General features: G+C 44.3%; 1 protein-coding gene across 4 annotated transcripts in view; it reads right to left on the reverse strand.

Moving 5' to 3' along the window:
• The window catches only part of LOC147627110 (SMAD/FHA domain-containing protein), a 50,614-nt gene extending 46,639 nt beyond the window's left edge, over window positions 1-3,975 (reverse strand). Inside the window, exons 1-4 of one of the 4 annotated variants that reach the window (XM_086815688.1) lie at window positions 3,949-3,975; window positions 3,603-3,704; window positions 3,475-3,522; window positions 2,815-3,232 (exon numbers count right to left, since the gene is read on the reverse strand). In XM_086815688.1, the coding sequence (XP_086671814.1) occupies window positions 2,815-3,230 (416 nt within the window). In that variant the 5' untranslated portion in view covers window positions 3,231-3,232; window positions 3,475-3,522; window positions 3,603-3,704; window positions 3,949-3,975. The other 3 variants (XM_086815687.1, XM_086815690.1, XM_086815689.1) reach the window with 3 other exon arrangements.
• Between the last annotated feature and the right edge of the window lie 14,682 nt (window positions 3,976-18,657).

Genomic DNA, 18,657 nt, shown 5'->3' on the forward strand with positions numbered 1-18,657 from the left:
GGAGGTGAGTCAGGCCTGCACCCCCTTGTTGTTTGTTTGTTTGCAGGTTTCGAGTCTCGTACCAAGAGCGTTCCACGAGGAGATCCGATGGGGATTTGACACCAATGCTCCTAGTCAGCCACTGGTATTACTGTCAACCACTTGTGCCTGAATGCCACATCATGAATGTCGCCATGTCATCATTGGCACATTTAACCCATGGACATGTTAGTGGTCAAATACGTTATAACCATTGTCCTTCAAGATCTCTGTTAAGAAATGGTAGATAGTGATGTATTTCAGATGTTATCCCGCTGAGGATAAGCTTGACGGGACCGACTACCCATTATGGTCCTACATGATGCGGCATGTATTGGTAGCCACAAAGGTCAATGGAATGTTATGGTTGGTATTTAGAAACATTTTGGTTCCTCCTTTAATGAACATGACGCAAAAGAGACATCTGCAAACATGGACTCAGTTTCACACATAGTGCATTACCATAACATAGCATACCTCTCCTACACAGGACCAAACAAAGTGGGATGGAAGAGATGTGCAAGCACATGCATTCGTTGCTTGCTTTGGCAGTTAAGAGGAGTATCACTCCTCACATTTGGTCATGCGGGACTGCTAAACATGCTTAGGATACACTTTGCCAACAACTAATGCAAGATGCCATTCGGTATTACAATTGGCTATGGATCTGTGGTGTTAGGGTTGTTAAGGTTGTTAAGGTTGTTATGGTAGAGATTGTTGCATTTTAAGACTAGATGTCATATTGGGATTCAACTCTTGGATGAGAGTTGGATTGACAGTAAGCAATTGGATCTTTGAGGATCTTTGAAGCAGGGCCCTACAAGAGGAGTCTTACACTGGCCTAGGTAAGAGGCAGTACACTTAAGTAGATGCTATGGACGGATGTCCTGATCCAAGGATTTGCTTACATATGCATTCACAGGGACGTGAATTGAATAGAAGGAAGGAAGTATGTTATGACCCGACAAGCCTAGGGTTAGGACTAAGGACGTGTACATACAAGGATTAGGGTTAGGGTTAACCCAAGATTATTATTAAGAGGACACTCGCAGGATGACGACTAGATTGGCGCTAAGAGCTTATAATTAATAGCCTAGGACTAATAATGGCTAAGAGCTTATAAATAAAGCAAGGGCCAATAATAGCCGAGTTATTACTATGTAAGTAACCTTGGGGGTGCTTATTAGACACGAGATTAAGCAGTCACACGGTGGCCTGGGGCTACCAAGGAAGCGTGCAGGATCTCGTAGCCATGGATCTACAAGGTGGGTGGTTCAGCCTAGTGGTATGGGACGCTCGTTGGGGCTGTCAGTACCAAGCTGGAATGGTCAACAAACACTTCAATTAGAAGGATTAATTACTGGTTTTTCAAAGATAAACTCACTGTTGGCATGTGCAGAGCATACCCTGATTTGGAGTGCTCAAATGGAGTACCAAATAAGAGGGAAAGCTTGATGTGAGGCAACATAAGGCTTTAGCAACACATGAATTCGGCAATTAGACCTCAAGCTCGGGGGTGATTCAAGGCACTGTACCTACGGTTAGGTGGTGAGTCGCTAGCCACAATCCATGATGGTCATGCAATGTGTGCGATATCAAGTCTATGAAACCTCGTTAGGGTTTCAGTTCTAGGTCAGATAATCCTTGGCCGTGGTCTATGGAGACCTTACAGTGAAGAGGCAGGTGACGACATCAAGAGGCCAGCGTGTAGGGGTTGGCGAGGGGTGGGGATGGCGGCAGTTGATGCCTAACCAAGCTTTCATACCATGATACTAGGAGAGAGAGAGAGAGAGAGAGAGAGAGAGTATTGCACTAACTCAATGATTACTTGATTGATTGATGTGTTAACCTTCACCAAGTACAATAGTTTTATAAGCATGTAGCCTTATCTTTCACCTCAAAGAAATCAATCACACACACACACACACTCGATGAGTGACACATGGCACATTTATCCTATCCACACCTAAGGGTGGGTTCACACACTCTCTCTCATAGGGAGTGTTCTCACATAGACACTCATAGGGAGTGTTCACACACACGAGGCTTTGAACCCCAACAGTGCATGGCCTATCGAGACTCCTCGGTGCAAGGACATTCTTGAGGTGTGGCTAAGGGTATGGGACGCCTAGTCTTATTGCATCTAAAGCCGGGCCCAGGATATAGCTATGGCCTCAAACTCGGGGCCTCCAACTTGAGGGGTGAGTCCGGATAGGTTCTGTGGCTAGGAGGTGAGCCTTAGTTCTTGATCCTCAGTGGGTCTTGTGTCAGAAAGTCCTTGAGTTTGCGTCCTTGAGATCTTAAGCTAACCTTGGCTCATCCTTAAATAGATGCATAGCTTTTGGTGGTCGTCCAGTCTAGGCAGCACATCCCCGTAAAGGGGCCCTCCACCAAGCTCCACACTTGGACGCTAGGTCCTAACTCTTCCCAATGGCTTCTTGAGTGCCTCATCTATTTCAATCTGGCTCCTCAACTTGCCCCTTAGACTGCTAATGCTGAGATTCATATCCATGTGGCACTCACCTATGTGATGCACATGACACTTACAAAGAAAATCACTTGCCCATGTTCCATCTCCCCATATATGGCTTTCAGTTGTTGAAACACCCACAAAGTTTTTATTGTTTACTTCAGAAAGCAAGCAAGTGAACTTAACTGACTGCCAAATCTGGGTTCTCGTGACATTCAATAAATTTGAGACAAAGCTTAAAGAAACAAAGATCCTAAGAGATTAAGTGGAATGAAAAGCCACCCTTCACCTGCACTTCAAGGTTATCATGGAATGAAAGCACAGACCTGCCATTCTTGTGTTGCACCACCACAGCATGTTGTCGGGACACAGATGGATGATCTAGCACAAAATCGCACATTATTGCTTGACGGCCAAAAATGTGGCGCCTCTTTTCCAGGCTGATTTTGTCCACAGCCTCTCCATCTTTGACAACATCCAGCCAATAGAGGCCTGGTCGAGGATCCACTGCCCAATCCGGAGGCTGCCAGTTTGACTGCCCGCCCCCTATGCCTGTAGTCTGTCCCACAGCAGGTTCCGCTGCTGCTGACGGTTTTGGAAGAGCAGGCGGTAAAAGTGATGGGCGTGCTTGTACTGAGGCAGCCCCCGCAGCAGCAACATGGACAACATTTCCATTGTTTACAGAGAACGGCTCAGCTGTTTGAGCCTTCTTGAACCTATCCAAACTGTATCTGTGCATCATTGCTGCAACTAGAAGTCGGAAACAAGATAACAAAAAACTGAGAAGAATGATCATATCCAGTGAGACATCAACCAAAACCTTAACTTCTTCACAGAGCCCTAATTTGTGCAGTCAATAAGATCAACGAGAACCCATCATCTGAAACCCTAACGCTACTATAACAAAACCCTGACTTCTGCAACATCAACCAAAAACCTGAACTAATCTAGATGAAAGGAAGGATGTGCATGCTTGTACGACATACCTCGTCTTTAATCCAGCCACAGATCTCCAGGAATATATGTCTTCATCACTGCCATAGATGATTCACTAATCTCTAAATCATTATCAAGAAAATGCTAAAAAACCTTGTTTTCTTCAGAGAGTTCTCACCTGCAGGAATGTCTGGCAGCGATTAACACCTCCTTCAACAGCAATGAAACCTTGGAGAGAAAAAGCCCCAGCTCAACCCTGCCGATCCTGCAAAAACCCTCGCTGCACGACACCACGATAGAGTGAGAGAAGATACACCATGTCAATGTATCCGGCATCCAACGTACCACCAGTGTGAACGCCGTGATACATGTGAAAGCTCTTTCTTGGTGCAGTTAATGACATGTAAATCTCTAATTGGAATATCCCCCTGATGACAATATGTATTAGAGTCATGCACACTTGATACACACCCACCTATTACACGAGTGAAGACCCTCTCTCATCTTCACCTACAAATGCTTACCATCACCCTTAAGCACAAGTCTGAAGCAACATCAGTGGCACGTCCACTCACACCTACCATACCACACCAGTGAAGACTCTCTCACATCTTCACCTACAAATGCATACCATCACAAACTTTCTAACTAGAGGAGTCAGATAGTCTAGCTGTCGAGTTTCCCTTGTTTTGCTTTAATGAAAGAGAGGGGCAGATGTGATGCTCCATTTTTGTGTATATATTTTTGTCGAAAATAAAACATACCATAATATAAGTAGAGGTTCAGAAAGCCATTTTGGTTCATAATTAAAATTTAAAATTTTTGTCCATCATGATTTTTGCTTTTTGATGAGTAGTTTTTGAGCATGCTAGGGTACAAGCACTTGTATATAGACCATGTTAACCATCACCAAAAGTTGGTGAGCATGCTAGGGTACAAGCACTTGTATATAGACCCTGTTATCACCAAAAGGTTTTTGCCACCAAGTGATGTGTATACACATATAGAGTCGTGCCTTTTGGGTTGACCCCAATGCTCTTCTTTCACTCCAATAATCAATAAAATGTTAACCCATTGTGGGGTTAACAAGAGTTGCCACTATAATTCTACATCAAATAACAAAGACGGAGACACCAAAAGCATGTTTGATCAATCTATGAAGCAACAGAGTCTAAATCTACAACTTGGACAAGCCCCCAGAAATGGCTGGACGAAATATTTATGGTGATTCCCACTCTAACAGTGTGTGGCAACAAGCTAGAATGGATTCCCTACTATGAATGTACTTCACGCATGTATTATGAGATTAAGCATTGTAAAAGCATCAGGTCATTTATGAGCCTTGAGCGCCCAATTTAAGTGTATGTGTGAACACTTATGGCCTTGTATATAAGTCATTTTCTTTCATAATGCAACACATTCTTCCAATTGAGTATTGTTGCTAACCCTCTTACTAATTATCTTCTCTAATGCATGCTAGTGAGTGGTGTATAAGTGATTTGAGGTGAGAGGAGGGACGAGAACTCATAGTCCAATGTGACAACACTTGCACGAGAAAGACCGTGAGATGAAAATAATTACCCAAGGAGGTGTGTAGCTCTTGAAGCTGTTGGAATTAGGGTTGCAGGAAAGCACACAAAGCTTGAAGAAGAAGAAGCAAGAATGCACACAACACAAAGTGTATTAGATTGTGTCAATGTACAAAAGATAAGATAGCCCTAGAAGGATGGGCGTATATACAAGCCGGGGGGAAAAACCTCCTAAAGAGGGAAAAAGTGCCCCGGCGGTCCTAAGTGTGTTCACACACATCACTGCCTATATATATATGGCAACAAATCCCCCCTGGGAGTGATGGTGTGAACGAGAGCTGGCACTCATGTATAGGGGAGTGCCATGCCCGAAGTAGACCAGTCCACAAAGGGAAGCAAGCCCAAAGCTTTGCGGAAAGCTTCGAACTTCTCACGAGGAAGCGCCTTTGTGAAAAGATCGGCGAGGTTGTCCTGTGTTGGCACATAGGCCAAGCTGATCTCTCCTGCTGAGAGTCTCTCCCTGACATAGTGATAATGCACCTCAATGTGCTTTGTGCGAGCATGAAAAACTGGGTTTCTCGCAACTGCCAATGCACTCTGACTGTCAGTGAAGATAGAGGTGGCAGACTCCCGTCCAACACCCAAGTCAGCCATAAGCCGTCTGAGCCACACACACTCAACCGTAGCTGTGAAAGCTGCCCTGTACTCAGCTTCACAACTAGAAGTGGCCACAGTAGGTTGCTTCTTGCTCAACCAAGATATGCATGAGCTACCGAGCATGAAACAAAAACCACTTGTGGACACTCTTGTGTCATAGCAACCAGCCCAATCTGAGTCCGAAAAAGCATGTAAATCTGGCGGCAACGATCCCCCCTTGGGATAAAACAACCCAAGATGTATGGTGCCACTCAAGTAGCGAAAGATGCGTTTAACTGCCTTCCAATGCTGAGACCCTGGGCTATGCATAAACCTGCTCACCTGTGAGACTGCAAACTGAATGTCCGGCCTCGTAATGCATACATAAATGAGGCAACCAACAGCTGTCTGATAGAGTGTGACATCAAAGTGATCTCCAGCATCATGAAGACTCAACTTCAAACCTGTCTCCATTGGAGTAGCAATAGGCTTGCAGTCTTCAAGGCCAAATCTCCGCAACAATGTCTCAATATACTTTGTCTGACACAAAGCAATACCTCCATCACACTGCTTAAATTGTATTCCCAAATAATGATGCAAATGCCCCAAATCTGACATCTCAAAAGAGGCATTCAAATCAGCCTTAAAATCAGCAATATGACTCTCATTTGGTCCTGTGAGCAGCATGTCATCGACATAGAGAGCAATGATTAGATGTACACCATCCACACGTTTAACATACAAAGTGCTTTCTGTTGGACTATTCTGAAACCCATGTGCAGTCAAATATGCATGTATCTTTTCATACCAAGCTCGTGGAGCTTGCTTTAAACCATATAAAGCCTTTTTCAACCTGCACACTTTGTTTTCCTGCCCTCTTTGAACAAAACCACGAGGCTGCGATACATACACTTCCTCATGCAAATCTCCATTCAAGAACGCAGTCTTTATGTCCAACTGATGTACATTCCAACCATTATGAGCTGCCAATGCACAAATGCTACGAATGGTAGTCATACGACAAGTGGGAGCAAAGGTCTCATCAAAATCAATGCCCTTTTCTTGAGCATAACCCTTTGCAACAAGTCTAGCTTTATAGCGATCAACACTGCCATCTGGCTTTCGTTTCAACTTAAAAACCCACTTACATCCAATGGCCTTTTTACCAATAGGCAAATCACACAAAGACCATGTACCATTTTTCATTATAGCATCATATTCACTTTGCATTGCAGCCAACCAATTTTCTGAATTTTGTGCCTCATCAAATGAAAGAGGTTCTTCCTCTTCACACATACTAGACACAGCCAAAGCATAACAATCTGATGTATAAGAGGCATGCTGAAAACCTGAACGAGTACGACTAGTCATAGGTGCATCAATCTTACTATCACGCAAGGTTTGCACCAGCCATTTAGGCATACCTCTAGCCTGCTCATTTTCAACCCTATCCTCATGAATTACATCCTGTAAATCTGCATCAGAAATAGGCTGATCTATGATGTCATTTGAAATCTGCGTAGGCTGAATATTTGCCTCATTAGGACTTACATTTGAATTCCCACCTGTAAAGAGAGGCAACAACGTATCAAATACATCCCGTGAGCTCACACCTGTCTCTTTGGTACATGATAACAAGGGCTGCACAGCATCTTCCACAAAAACAACATCTCGACTAATCAAGATACGCTTTGACTGCGGATGATACAATCTGTAACCCTTGCTCTCAGCACTGTAACCAACAAAAATGCATTTAACAGCCTTATCATCCAATTTTCTGCGTTGTTGCACAGGCACTAAAGCATAGGCCAAGCAACCAAAGACACGCAAGTGACCAATAGAAGGCTTCCTGCCATGCCAAGCTTCGTATGGAGTAATAGACTGCAAGGCCTTAGTGGGACACCTGTTGAGTACATATGCAGCACACATGACAGCCTCAAGCCAAAATGCATGTGGCAAAGCTTGGCTCTTGACCATACATCGTGCCATCTCCATAAGTGACCTGTTCTTCCTCTCAGCAACACCATTTTGCTAAGGGGTATACGGCACTGTACATTGGTGTTTTATCCCACGACTAGCCAGAAATGCATCAAACTCTTTAGACATGTACTCCCCCCCTCGATTAGTACGGAGGGTGCCCACAGTACAATTGAATACATTTTCAACCATAAGAAAAAACTGTTTGAAGCACAATAACACTTCGGACTTTGCCTTCAGTGGATATACCCATGCATGCCTTGAGTAGTCATCAATGAAAGTCACGAAGTACAAGTGTTTACCAAATGATGGAGTTTGCATAGGCCCACATACATCACTATGTACAAGCTGCAATTTGCGAGTGGCCCGCACAGAACCATCCTTTGGAAACGCAGAACGCTGCATTTTGCCCAAAATACAGCCTTCACAAACATGTTTCAATGGTGCCTCAAGAGGGGGCAATGAAGCAACCATATCAAATTTCTGCAAACGCAGCAAACTAGCAAAGTTCAGATGACCAAAACGAGCATGCCATAGTTTTGCATCTGAAACTGCCTTTTCATCAGAAACTGCATTTGCTGAATCTTCCACACACTTGTCATAAGAATTGAGCCTATACAGCCCACGAAACAAGGTGCCAGATACAATAATCGTATCACCAGAAGTCAAATCATGAACAGTACATCTGTCATCCACAAATTTGATTACAAATCCAAGTCTAGCAAGCGCAGAGACAGACAATAGATTCTTCTTTATCCCTGGCACATACAAAGCATCTGAAAGTGTGAAAGCGCTGCCATTTGCAGCAGTAAGCATAATTTTACCAACGCCCTTCACTGGGTAAGAAGCATTATTGGCACATGTGACAGTATTCCCATTAGGGACAGCCTCAAGAGAAGTGAACATATCACGATGCGAGGTAATGTGCTTTGTAGCACCACTGTCAAAATACCAAACATGAGAGTCAACAGAAGCTGCCAAACATGCATCATGTACAGATGGGTCATACTGGCAATACACGCTAAACGCCCATTCTGTATCCTGCACAACATTTGCAGAATCTGCATTTGTAGAAGCATCCGCTATTGTGGCTGCATTTGACTCTTTCTTCTTTGCCTCTTTAGCCTTTAGCTTAGGGCAATTCTTAATGACATGATCATTTGCCTTACAATAGTTGCACCTGGTCTTTTTCTTGCCTTTTTCAAGAGCCTTCTCAGACTTATTGTTGCTACTTGTGGAAGTAGAAGAAGTTGCAGACCTACTAATAGGAGAAGAAACAGTGGAAGGGGCTGCCTTACCACTTCTTCTCTGCTGCGGGGCAGCCATAAATGCTTGATCAACTGCACGCTGCCTGGCCCTGTTTTGCCTGGACTGCGCTTCTTGCAAGAGCTTGTTGACTAAAGTATCATATTTGACAGCATCAGGTCTGTCCTCATTAAGAAGTCTCCACGTGGAAGCAAAAGTCTGATGTCTCAGGTAAAGCATCAAGAACAGTCTGCACAAGAGAATGATCAGGAATAATCTCACCTGCAGAAATCAACTGTTCTTTGAGATCTTTAATCTCAGCAAGAAAAACATTCATGTCATCATCTTCCTGCATAATCTTCAATTCTAGCTCTTTACGCAGGTAAGCGATTTTTGCCTCGTTACGACCTGCATACAAACCAGCTAGAATATCCCAAGCCTGTTTTGCTGTTTTAGTTGAACGAATATGTGGGGTGATGTTCCGTTTGACAGAAAGTGCAATCAAGGCATGAGCCTGCGCATCTTTACCATCCCAACGAGCTTGTTCAGCAGTGGGTAAAACAGCAGCAACAGTAGAGCTGCTAGAACCTGCAACATCCTCAACAGATCCTACATCCACAAAACCTGGACGTACATCCATACCCTGCACAATGTTCCACACTCCTTTTGCAACCAAAACATGCTGCATCATGTATGCCCAAAGTGGGTAGTTGCTGTCTCCATCCAGTTTGTCTTCAGCAGACAACATGCGAAATACATCATTGCTGTTATCAGCCATGGCCACTGACTGAAACTGATGCAAAAGCTACCTGTAATGAAGCAAAGACTGAACAGAAAACAACTTGTGCTATGTAGCACGGTCCACAATGGAGTACGTATGCCTGTTTTGCAGAAAACTGCACTGTCGAAATTTCTCAATCGGAGAACGTGAGTCGGAGGGTGCTGGCGGTGTAGCCCTGGGAGCCGATGCCTGCTCTGATACCAATTGTTGGAATTAGGGTTGCAGGAAAGCACACAAAGCTTGAAGAAGAAGAAGCAAGAATGCACACAACACAAAGTGTATTAGATTGTGTCAATGTACAAAAGATAAGATAGCCCTAGAAGGATGGGCGTATATACAAGCCGGGAGAAAAAACCTCCTAAAGAGGGAAAAAGTGCCCCGGCGGTCCTAAGTGTGTTCACACACATCACTGCCTATATATATATGGCAACAGAAGCGATGTGCTTAAGCTCGGCCATTGGAAAGATCTCCACGATGGTTGTAGCTTGCTGAGGTAATCTTTTGTGAATGTGTTCTAGGAGAGGCCGAAACGCGCAATAACATTTTTGGTGCCACTACAGGAGGGAGCAATTCTTTGGCTTCTTCCTTTGTTTGTTCTCCAAATATATGCAAAACCATTGTCGATTCTCTTGAGAATGGATTTCCACCAAAAAAAAAAGGATTTTGATGGAGATTTGTGTAAGCTGTTGTGAATTTTTTGCTCTTTCTTTGTGCATAAAAGATGATTGGTAGCTTAATTTTTTGTTTGATTTGTTGTTTTGATTACTTATAGAGTATTTTTTAGTGTTCATATAGCATGCACATAGCATATATTGGTTTAGATTGCATCACTTGCATCAAAATATGCATTAGACTGCATATTAGTTGACTTTTTTTCTCTCTTTATAAAAGTTTAACAAAGAGTTATTTTGCTTACTTTTGGCTCCTTAGATGAGTTTTTTGATGTATGATAATGATCTAGAGTTATCATAGACCTTAGGTAGCTTAATCCACACTATAAAAATCTTGGCTTTCAATAATTTTCCTTAACGGACTTGATTTTTTATCAAGGGAATGATTAATAATTTTCAAGAATTTTTTTATTTTTAAAAAAACAAGTTTTCCATGTCTAAATTAATCATATGGTTAGTCAAAATTAATGTTTTGAGTGTGTTTGGATGCATCAAAATTAATGTTTTGAGTGTGTTTGGATGCATCAAAACATCCAATTACACCAATTACTCCATCTCTCCTTTCCCTCATTGCACACAAGAGAAAAGAGCAATAAATCAAACTATAATTAATCTTAGATAAGTGAATTGATTATGCCTTAAACCATACATGTGGTTTAGCAATTACATTAGAAAACTAATGATGGTCTTAGTTGTGTTAGTTAATTCATAATTAAAGAGTAATTTGAGCCCAAAGCAAGGGAGTTAATGCACATTTTTCCATAACCCATTAGAGGTAATTAAAGTGGGATTAGTTTGGTTTGAATCTTCCCTCTTTTGAAATGCATTCAAGGGTGTAAGAGGCCTTCAATGCATGTGTAAGCGGTAAAGGCCAAAAAAGGGAAAATGTTTTATAAGCTTTAAAGAGGGTGTAAGTGGGTTGTTGGCTTTTTCTCACCCACAACTTTTTGAAATCTACCCTTGGAAAGACCCAAAAAAGAGGGAAAATCATGTGCATCAGTTCTGTACCAACCAGCGTGTACAAGCAGGTGGAGAATTGAAATTGTGATAATGCAATTCGGGATCCGTAGCAATATTATCTCCTTGTCTTTCCACGTGGACAATTCTTTTTTCGCTTTTACCTGTAATCTCATCTTCCCTCCATAATTATTTCCTTTTTAGTATCTTGAATTTTCTTCTACAGGTGACACGTGCCCAAAGAAAAAAAAAACTCACAAAAAAAAATCATGCCTAGAAAATCACAGCTGAGAAACCCGATCACAGCCAAAAAATCTCAATCATGATCACAGTCAAAAAATCATGATCCCGTCAAAAAAAATTAAGCAAGCCTCTTGATTTTACCTCAGCTACTAACTTGGGGCTCGACGCCGCCAATGAGACAGAGATCAGGAGCCTGAGGTGCCTCCAGAGATTGAGTGGAGTGCACATGAGTTTAATGCATACCAGTCACGAGAGCTAGATCATAGCATACGAGCGTGTGGGTGGTGTTGGTCCTAGTGGCATTTCAGGTGATGATGCTAGCAGTAGTGCTGCTTCTCATGAGCAGCATGTCCTTACAGTAGAGGAGCTTACACGCGCAAAGTGGCAGACACGTACCATTGTTGATTACAGATTTTGGGTTTACAGATAGAGACGTCTTGCAGTAGCACGACATAGAGAGAGGGAGAGGGCTATAGTAGCTTATGGGACTCGTGAGCTCTCGAGTACACCGGCACCAGCTCATGATCCTGCCTTTGAGGTAGACCTCCCCGTAAATATTCAATGACCCCGCAACTGGCACAGCCTCCTTGACATGCACAGCAGCCTCGACGCGCACGTCAACCAGAGATGACGATTTTGATTGGGTTGTCGTTGATAGTGACTAAACTCATACTAGCTGGGTTAGCTCACTTACATTGTACTTAGATTTATGGGCAATGACTAACCTCAGACTAGCTGGGGTAGCTCATTTTCATTATGCCTTAATCTTTTGAGTTAGTGGCTAAACCCAAAGTAGTTGGGTTAGCTCATATTATGATGTACTTATTTGATGTTTATATCATTATGGGTTTTTTCATTATTGAGTGTCATTACATTTTAGTTGATGTTCTTGGTTTTTTTATTTCTTTAACACTTTGCCTATCATATTGTTTGTTGAAAATCCCCATGCCATCATACCCAAACATGCTTTGATTGGGAACCAAACTTTGCAAGCATGTGGGGGGGACCCACCCCCACATGCTTACAAAGTTTGGTCATGATCGGAGCATGTTTGAGTTATTAATTAGCGCCCAGTGCGGATTTTTTAAGTCTCTTGGTGCTTAAGAGGCCATGGAAAATCCGGGTCTTCCCCATACCATCGTACCCAAACATGCTCTGATGGGGACCAAACTCTGCAAGCATGTGGAGGGGACCCACTCCCATATGCTTGCAAAGTTTGGTCACGTGATCAGAGTATGTTTGGGTTGGTAATTAGCGCCTAGTGCGGATTTTTCAAGTCTCTTGGTGATTAAGAGGCCATGGAAAATCTGGGTCTCCCCCATACCATCGTACCCAAACATGCTTCGATGGGGACCAAACTTTGCAAGCATGTGGGGGGGGCACCCTTACATGCTTGTAAAGTTTGGTCCCTATCGGAGCATGTTTGGGTTAGTAATTAGCACCCAGTGTGGATTTTTCAAGTCTCTTGGTGCTTAAGAGGCCATGGAAAATCCGGGCCTTCCCCATACCATTGTACCCAAACATGCTCCGATGGGGACCAAACTTTGCAAGCATGTGGAGGGTGCTTGCAAAGTTTGGTCCCCATCAGAGCATGTTTGGGTACGACGGTATGGGGAAGACCTGGATTTTCCATGGCCTCTTAAGCACCAAGAGACTTGAAAAATCCGCACTGGGCGCTATATACCAACCCAAACATGCTCCGATGGGGACCAAACTTTGCAAGCATGTGGGGGGGCCCTTTCTCGGGTAGTTTGGTCTATCTACTTTCGGTCTTCTTCATCTTTGCGTTTAGCGTCCTTGGTCCGTCATTCATCCTCACGGCAAGCTTCTTTGGCTTGCCATTATTTGTGCCGTTGTGGTGCCAAAGCATAGCACTAGGGGATTTCCACAACATCAATAGACCAAAGGTACTCTATCGCCTTAAGGTTTTGGGGTTTGGATGGCTAGACCAATTTGTGGAAACTTGGAGTTAAGCGCGCATTGGCGTAAACACAACCCGAATGGGTGAATCCCCGCCGCCCCCCCTCCCTCCCCGCGCCCAAACACACACACACACACACACACACTCACCCCCCCACATGCTTGCAAAGTTTGGTCCCCGTCGGAGCATGTTTGGGTTGGTATATAACGCCCAGTGCAGATTTTTCAAGTCTCTTGGTGCTTAAGAGGCCATGGAAAATCCGGGTCTTCCCCATACCGTCGTACCTAAACATGCTCCGATGGGGACCAAACTTTGCAAGCATGTGGGGGAGGGCCCACCCCCACATGTTTGCAAAGTTTGGACATGATCGGAGCATGTTTGGGTCAGTAATTAGTGCCTAGTGCGGATTTTTCAAGTCTCTTGGTGCTTAAGAGGCCATGGAAAATCCAGGCCTTTCCCATACCATCATACCCAAACATGCTTCGATGGGGACTAAACTTTGCAAACATATGGGGGGGACCCACCCCCACATGCTTGCAAAGTTTAGACATGATCGGAGCATGTTTAGGTTAGTAATTAGTGCCCAGTGCGGATTTTTCAAGTCTCTTGGTGCTTAAGAGGCCATGGAAAATCTGGGCCTTGCCCATACCATCGTACCCAAACATGCTCCAATGGGGACCAAACTTTGCAAGCACGTGGGGGGGACCCACCCCCACATGCTTTCAAAGTTTCGTCACACAATCAGAGCATGTTTGGATTAGTAATTAGCACCCAGTGCGGATTTTTCAAGTCTCTTGGTACTTAAGAGGCCATGGAAAATCCCCCCACATGCTTGCAAAGTTTGGTCCCCATTGGAGCATGTTTCGATATACGATGGTATGGGAAAGGCCCAGATTTTCCATGGCCTCTTAAGCACCAAGAGACTTGAAAAATCCACAATGGGCGCTAATTACTAATTAAAACATGCTTTGATTATGACCAAACTTTGCAAGCCACATGCTTGCAAAGTTTGGTCCCCATCGGAGCATGTTTGGGTACGATGGTATGAGGAAGGCCCGGATTTTCCATGGCCTCTTAAGCACCAAGAGACTTGAAAAATCCGCACTGGATGCTAATTACTAACCCAAAGATGCTCCGATCATGTCCAAACTTTGCAAACATGTGGGGGTGGTCCCCCCCCACATGCTTTGCAAAGTTTGGACATAATCAGAGCATGTTTGGATTAGTAATTAGCACCCAGTGCGGATTTTTCAAGTCTCTTGGTGCTTAAGAGGCCATGGAAAATCCGGGCTTTCCCCATACCATCGTACGCAAACATGCTCCGATGGGGACCAAACTTTGCAAGCATGTGGGGAGGGCCCACCCCCACATGCTTGCAAAGTTTGGTCATAATCAGAGCATGTTTGGATTAGTAATTAGTACCTAGTGCGGATTTTTCAAGTCTCTTGGTGCTTAAGAGGCCATGGAAAATCCGGGCCTTCCCCATATCATCGTACCCAAACATGCTCTGATCATGACCAAACTTTGCAAGCATGTGGGAGTGTGTCCCCCCACATGCTTGCAAAGTTTGGTCACAATCGAAGCATGTTTGGATTGGTCATTAGCGCCCAGTGCGGAGTTTTCAAGTCTCTTGGTGCTTAAGAGGTCATGGAAAATCCGGGCCTTCCCATACCATCGTACCCAAACATGCTCGGATGGGGACCAAACTTTGCAAGAATGTGGTGGGGGGGGACCCACCCCCACATGCTTGTACAATTAGAGCATGTTTGGATTAGTAATTAGCGCCCACCAGTGCGGATTTTTCAAGTCTCTTGGTGCTTGAGAGGCCATGGAAGATCCGGGCCTTCCCCATACGATCGTACCCAAACATGCTCTAATGGGGACCAAACTTTGCAAGCAGGGGGGGACCTTCCCCACATGCTTGCAAAGTTTGGTCCCCATTGGAGCATGTTCAGGTTAGTAATTAGCACCCAATGCTTGCAAAGTTTGGTTATTTTCAACAAACAATATGGTGATGGTGATTTTCAACAAACAATATGATAGCCAAAGTGTTAAAAAATCAAAAAACCATGAACATCAACTAAAATGCAATGATCCTAAATAATGAGAAAACTCATAATGATATAAACATCAACTAAGAACATCATAATGTGAGCTAACACAGCCACTCTGGGTTTAGCCACTAACTCAAAAGATCAAGATATAATGAAAATGAGCTACCCCAGCTATTATGAGGTTAGTCACTCCCAAAAAATCTAAGTACAATGTAAGTGAACTAACCCCGCTAGTCTGAGTTTAGTCACTATCAAGATAGAGATCTAGTCAGCAGCACCCTCTCTAGCTCTCAACAGCTCTAGATTGCTCTCATGGTCACCCACTCGAAGCCGAAAACGAGGGTGAGAACTGTGTTTTCGGCTCTGTACTCAATCAAGAGTGAGCCTGGTAGCAACCACTAGATGAGAGAACTGAAATGCCTCTAACTCCCACTTCCACTGCCTGCTGGAACTTAAGACTCCCCTGATGAAGTTGAATCTGCTAGTAGAACCGGCCTGCCACAATCATGCTATGGGTGTCAAAAGAAAACCCATGATCATCCACTGTAGGATGCACTTTGGCCTAATGCAACTCATCAGATAGTAGTCTACTCCCTCGCTATTGCCCTCACCGGCAATAGCAGCAAATACATCACCCTCCTGTAGCAAATCTGTCAGGTCATCATAGCTGGACATGAACGCAGGACCTGTGTGCTCATCGGACAACACTGGGATGTGAAGGATACTCGGGGGAGAGGAATGTCTATATCCATGCATCTGGCCATCCTCTCGAGGCACAATGTGACCAATCGCCATCCATACATGCTCCACAGAAGCATGCAAACCGTCATGTGTAAATCGTGGGGGCCGCCATGCACGTGCTCCTAATGGAATGTAAGCCCAAGGTGCCAGGTACTGTGTCACAATCATGGGAGGCTCTACGATCAATCATGCCACCATCCACATGCCAAAAAAATATCCTGACAATCCGAGCATCACGTTTGGGATACGATGATGCTGCACTCCCACACAAATGTTGGGAGCACCACTCGACTACGTGGCCCGCATCTCTGAACCGCTCAGCATCCTGCTGCAGCAGCTGATGACGCCTCAGGGCACGTTTCACACATGCGTCCGCACCATCATGCTCTCCCTTCCCGTGACCAATCTCAAAGAATGACCAAATCACTGGGATACTAGACTGCACATGCCACCTATAAATCCATAAAACGAAGTCTTAGTTATTGTTTTGTTTAAGATGTTCTAGTGCATTTAGTTTAATTGCGAATATAAGAGAACCATAAGTATTACCTGTAGAGCCAATAGAATTGTCGTGTGAGTGACGACTTGAGCTGTGCGCCACAACCATCCGACCAAACCCATCGCTAGCCACGTATGATCCCACAATCTCGTAAAAAATCGTCACGAAGACGAAAACAGTGTTGCACAAAATGTGCATCATGTGAACGATCATCACTGATATAGAAATGATACTCTCGAATAATGACACGGGTCTCGGGGGGTACTCGCTATCCCATCTACATGGGCCTTTGCATGTCGATAGCTAATGTGGACCATAATAGCAACGTGGTGAGGTAAGCAATAGAGACGATTAGGACACAAAAAATCAAATAAGTAATATAGCTCAAACACGAAACAAATATTATGAAATATAACCATTACCTGCTTCGAGAAGTAATACTCAGATTGTATCTCTTGAAAAGGTGTGAAGGTGTAGTTCTCTGCAAAATCAATCACAGAGACAACCACACCAATAGGAAACTCTGCCAGGCATGCTCGGAACTGACGATCCGGCCACTTGGAACAATGACTGTGCCGTATAAATATAACCATTACCTGCTTCGAGAAGTAATACTCAGATTGTATCTCTTGAAAAGGTGTGAAGGTGTAGTTCTCTGCAAAATCAATCACAGAGACAACCACACCAATAGGAAACTCTGCCAGGCATGCTCGAAACTGACGATCCGGCCACTTGGAACAATGATTGTGCCGTATATAGGGGTAGATCTGCTCCCTAAATTTGGCTGTGAAGTGACAACATGATGTATGTTTATCCACGAGCTGCAACTTCCTGGACTGTCCACTACTCTGGAGTTGGTGTGTCACATACTCATAACATTGCCATGGCACTATCTCTTGGTCACTTGCATCAAGATCTGCCATTTGTAGATGTGCAAGTGAACCACATGATGTGCAATTGCTCTCCACACAAGGCATCTTATGGAACTAGGCATCCTCCGTGCGTGCACACAAAAGAGAGTGGATGAAATCACGAGGATTACGAGGCAACTCTCTATGCCCACTAAGAGAACGGAACACATCATAAAAAAGTTTGAACTCAACATGGTAGTAGCGACAACAACATGTGTCACGCTGACGTGGGTACCTCACAAACCAAGGCTTACACCCCTCAAATGACCTTTGCCCGATTTTAATCTCTGGATACGATGCCACAAATTGAGAATACAACTTTGTTTGGGTCATTTCAAGAAAGCAAGCACCGTGCGCTCGTGCGCTCAATGAACACTCCTCTTGTCACTCTCTTATGCAAAGCTTTCTTGAAAACTGGCGAGGCACGACAATTATCCTCCCAAAAACTTTCTATCAAGGCTCTAGTGGTTTCATCTAGTACACGATCATGCCTAGCTACACGACCACTACTCGCCCACAAAGCACCAACCTCATTAGCATCTAAACTTTACCGTCTAATAGACCCAACTCTAAGTGCATGATGTGGTGCTATGGAAAGGATGCGAGATGTGGCACTCACCTTACCCTTCATTTGGGAGCTACTTATGGCTACCACAATAGCCCGTCGAGCAGCCAAAGCGTCCACAAAGTTCCTCTTCTTGTTAACTGTATAGGAACGACGAACACTTTGTAGCACCGCCATGCGAGCTCTCCTCTCTCTTCGACCTCCAATGTCAGAAAGCGCCCTGCAGTTGGCCATGTTGGGCAGATCGATCAAAGCATCAAGCACGCATGCCTGTGAAGGCGTGAGGTCTTTGAAATAGGAATGGAAGATTGCATATGGGCACGACGATGCGCCCCTGACTTTGATAGTTCTTTCCTATCCACACTATGGGCGCCTAAAGGAGGGGAGGTGGGTTCTTGTGGAAGAGAAGGGGGCTCAGGAAGGGCGGGTTCATGTGGATTATATAAACTAAGGGATAGTGGGGGGGAAGAGGGCAGAGGGACTTGAAGTGGAAGAGGAGGAGC

This window comes from Cibotium barometz, chromosome 21, assembly GCF_041138505.1.
Source record: "Cibotium barometz isolate CiBa-2024 chromosome 21, ASM4113850v1, whole genome shotgun sequence".
NCBI classification, from domain to species: domain Eukaryota; kingdom Viridiplantae; phylum Streptophyta; class Polypodiopsida; order Cyatheales; family Cibotiaceae; genus Cibotium; species Cibotium barometz.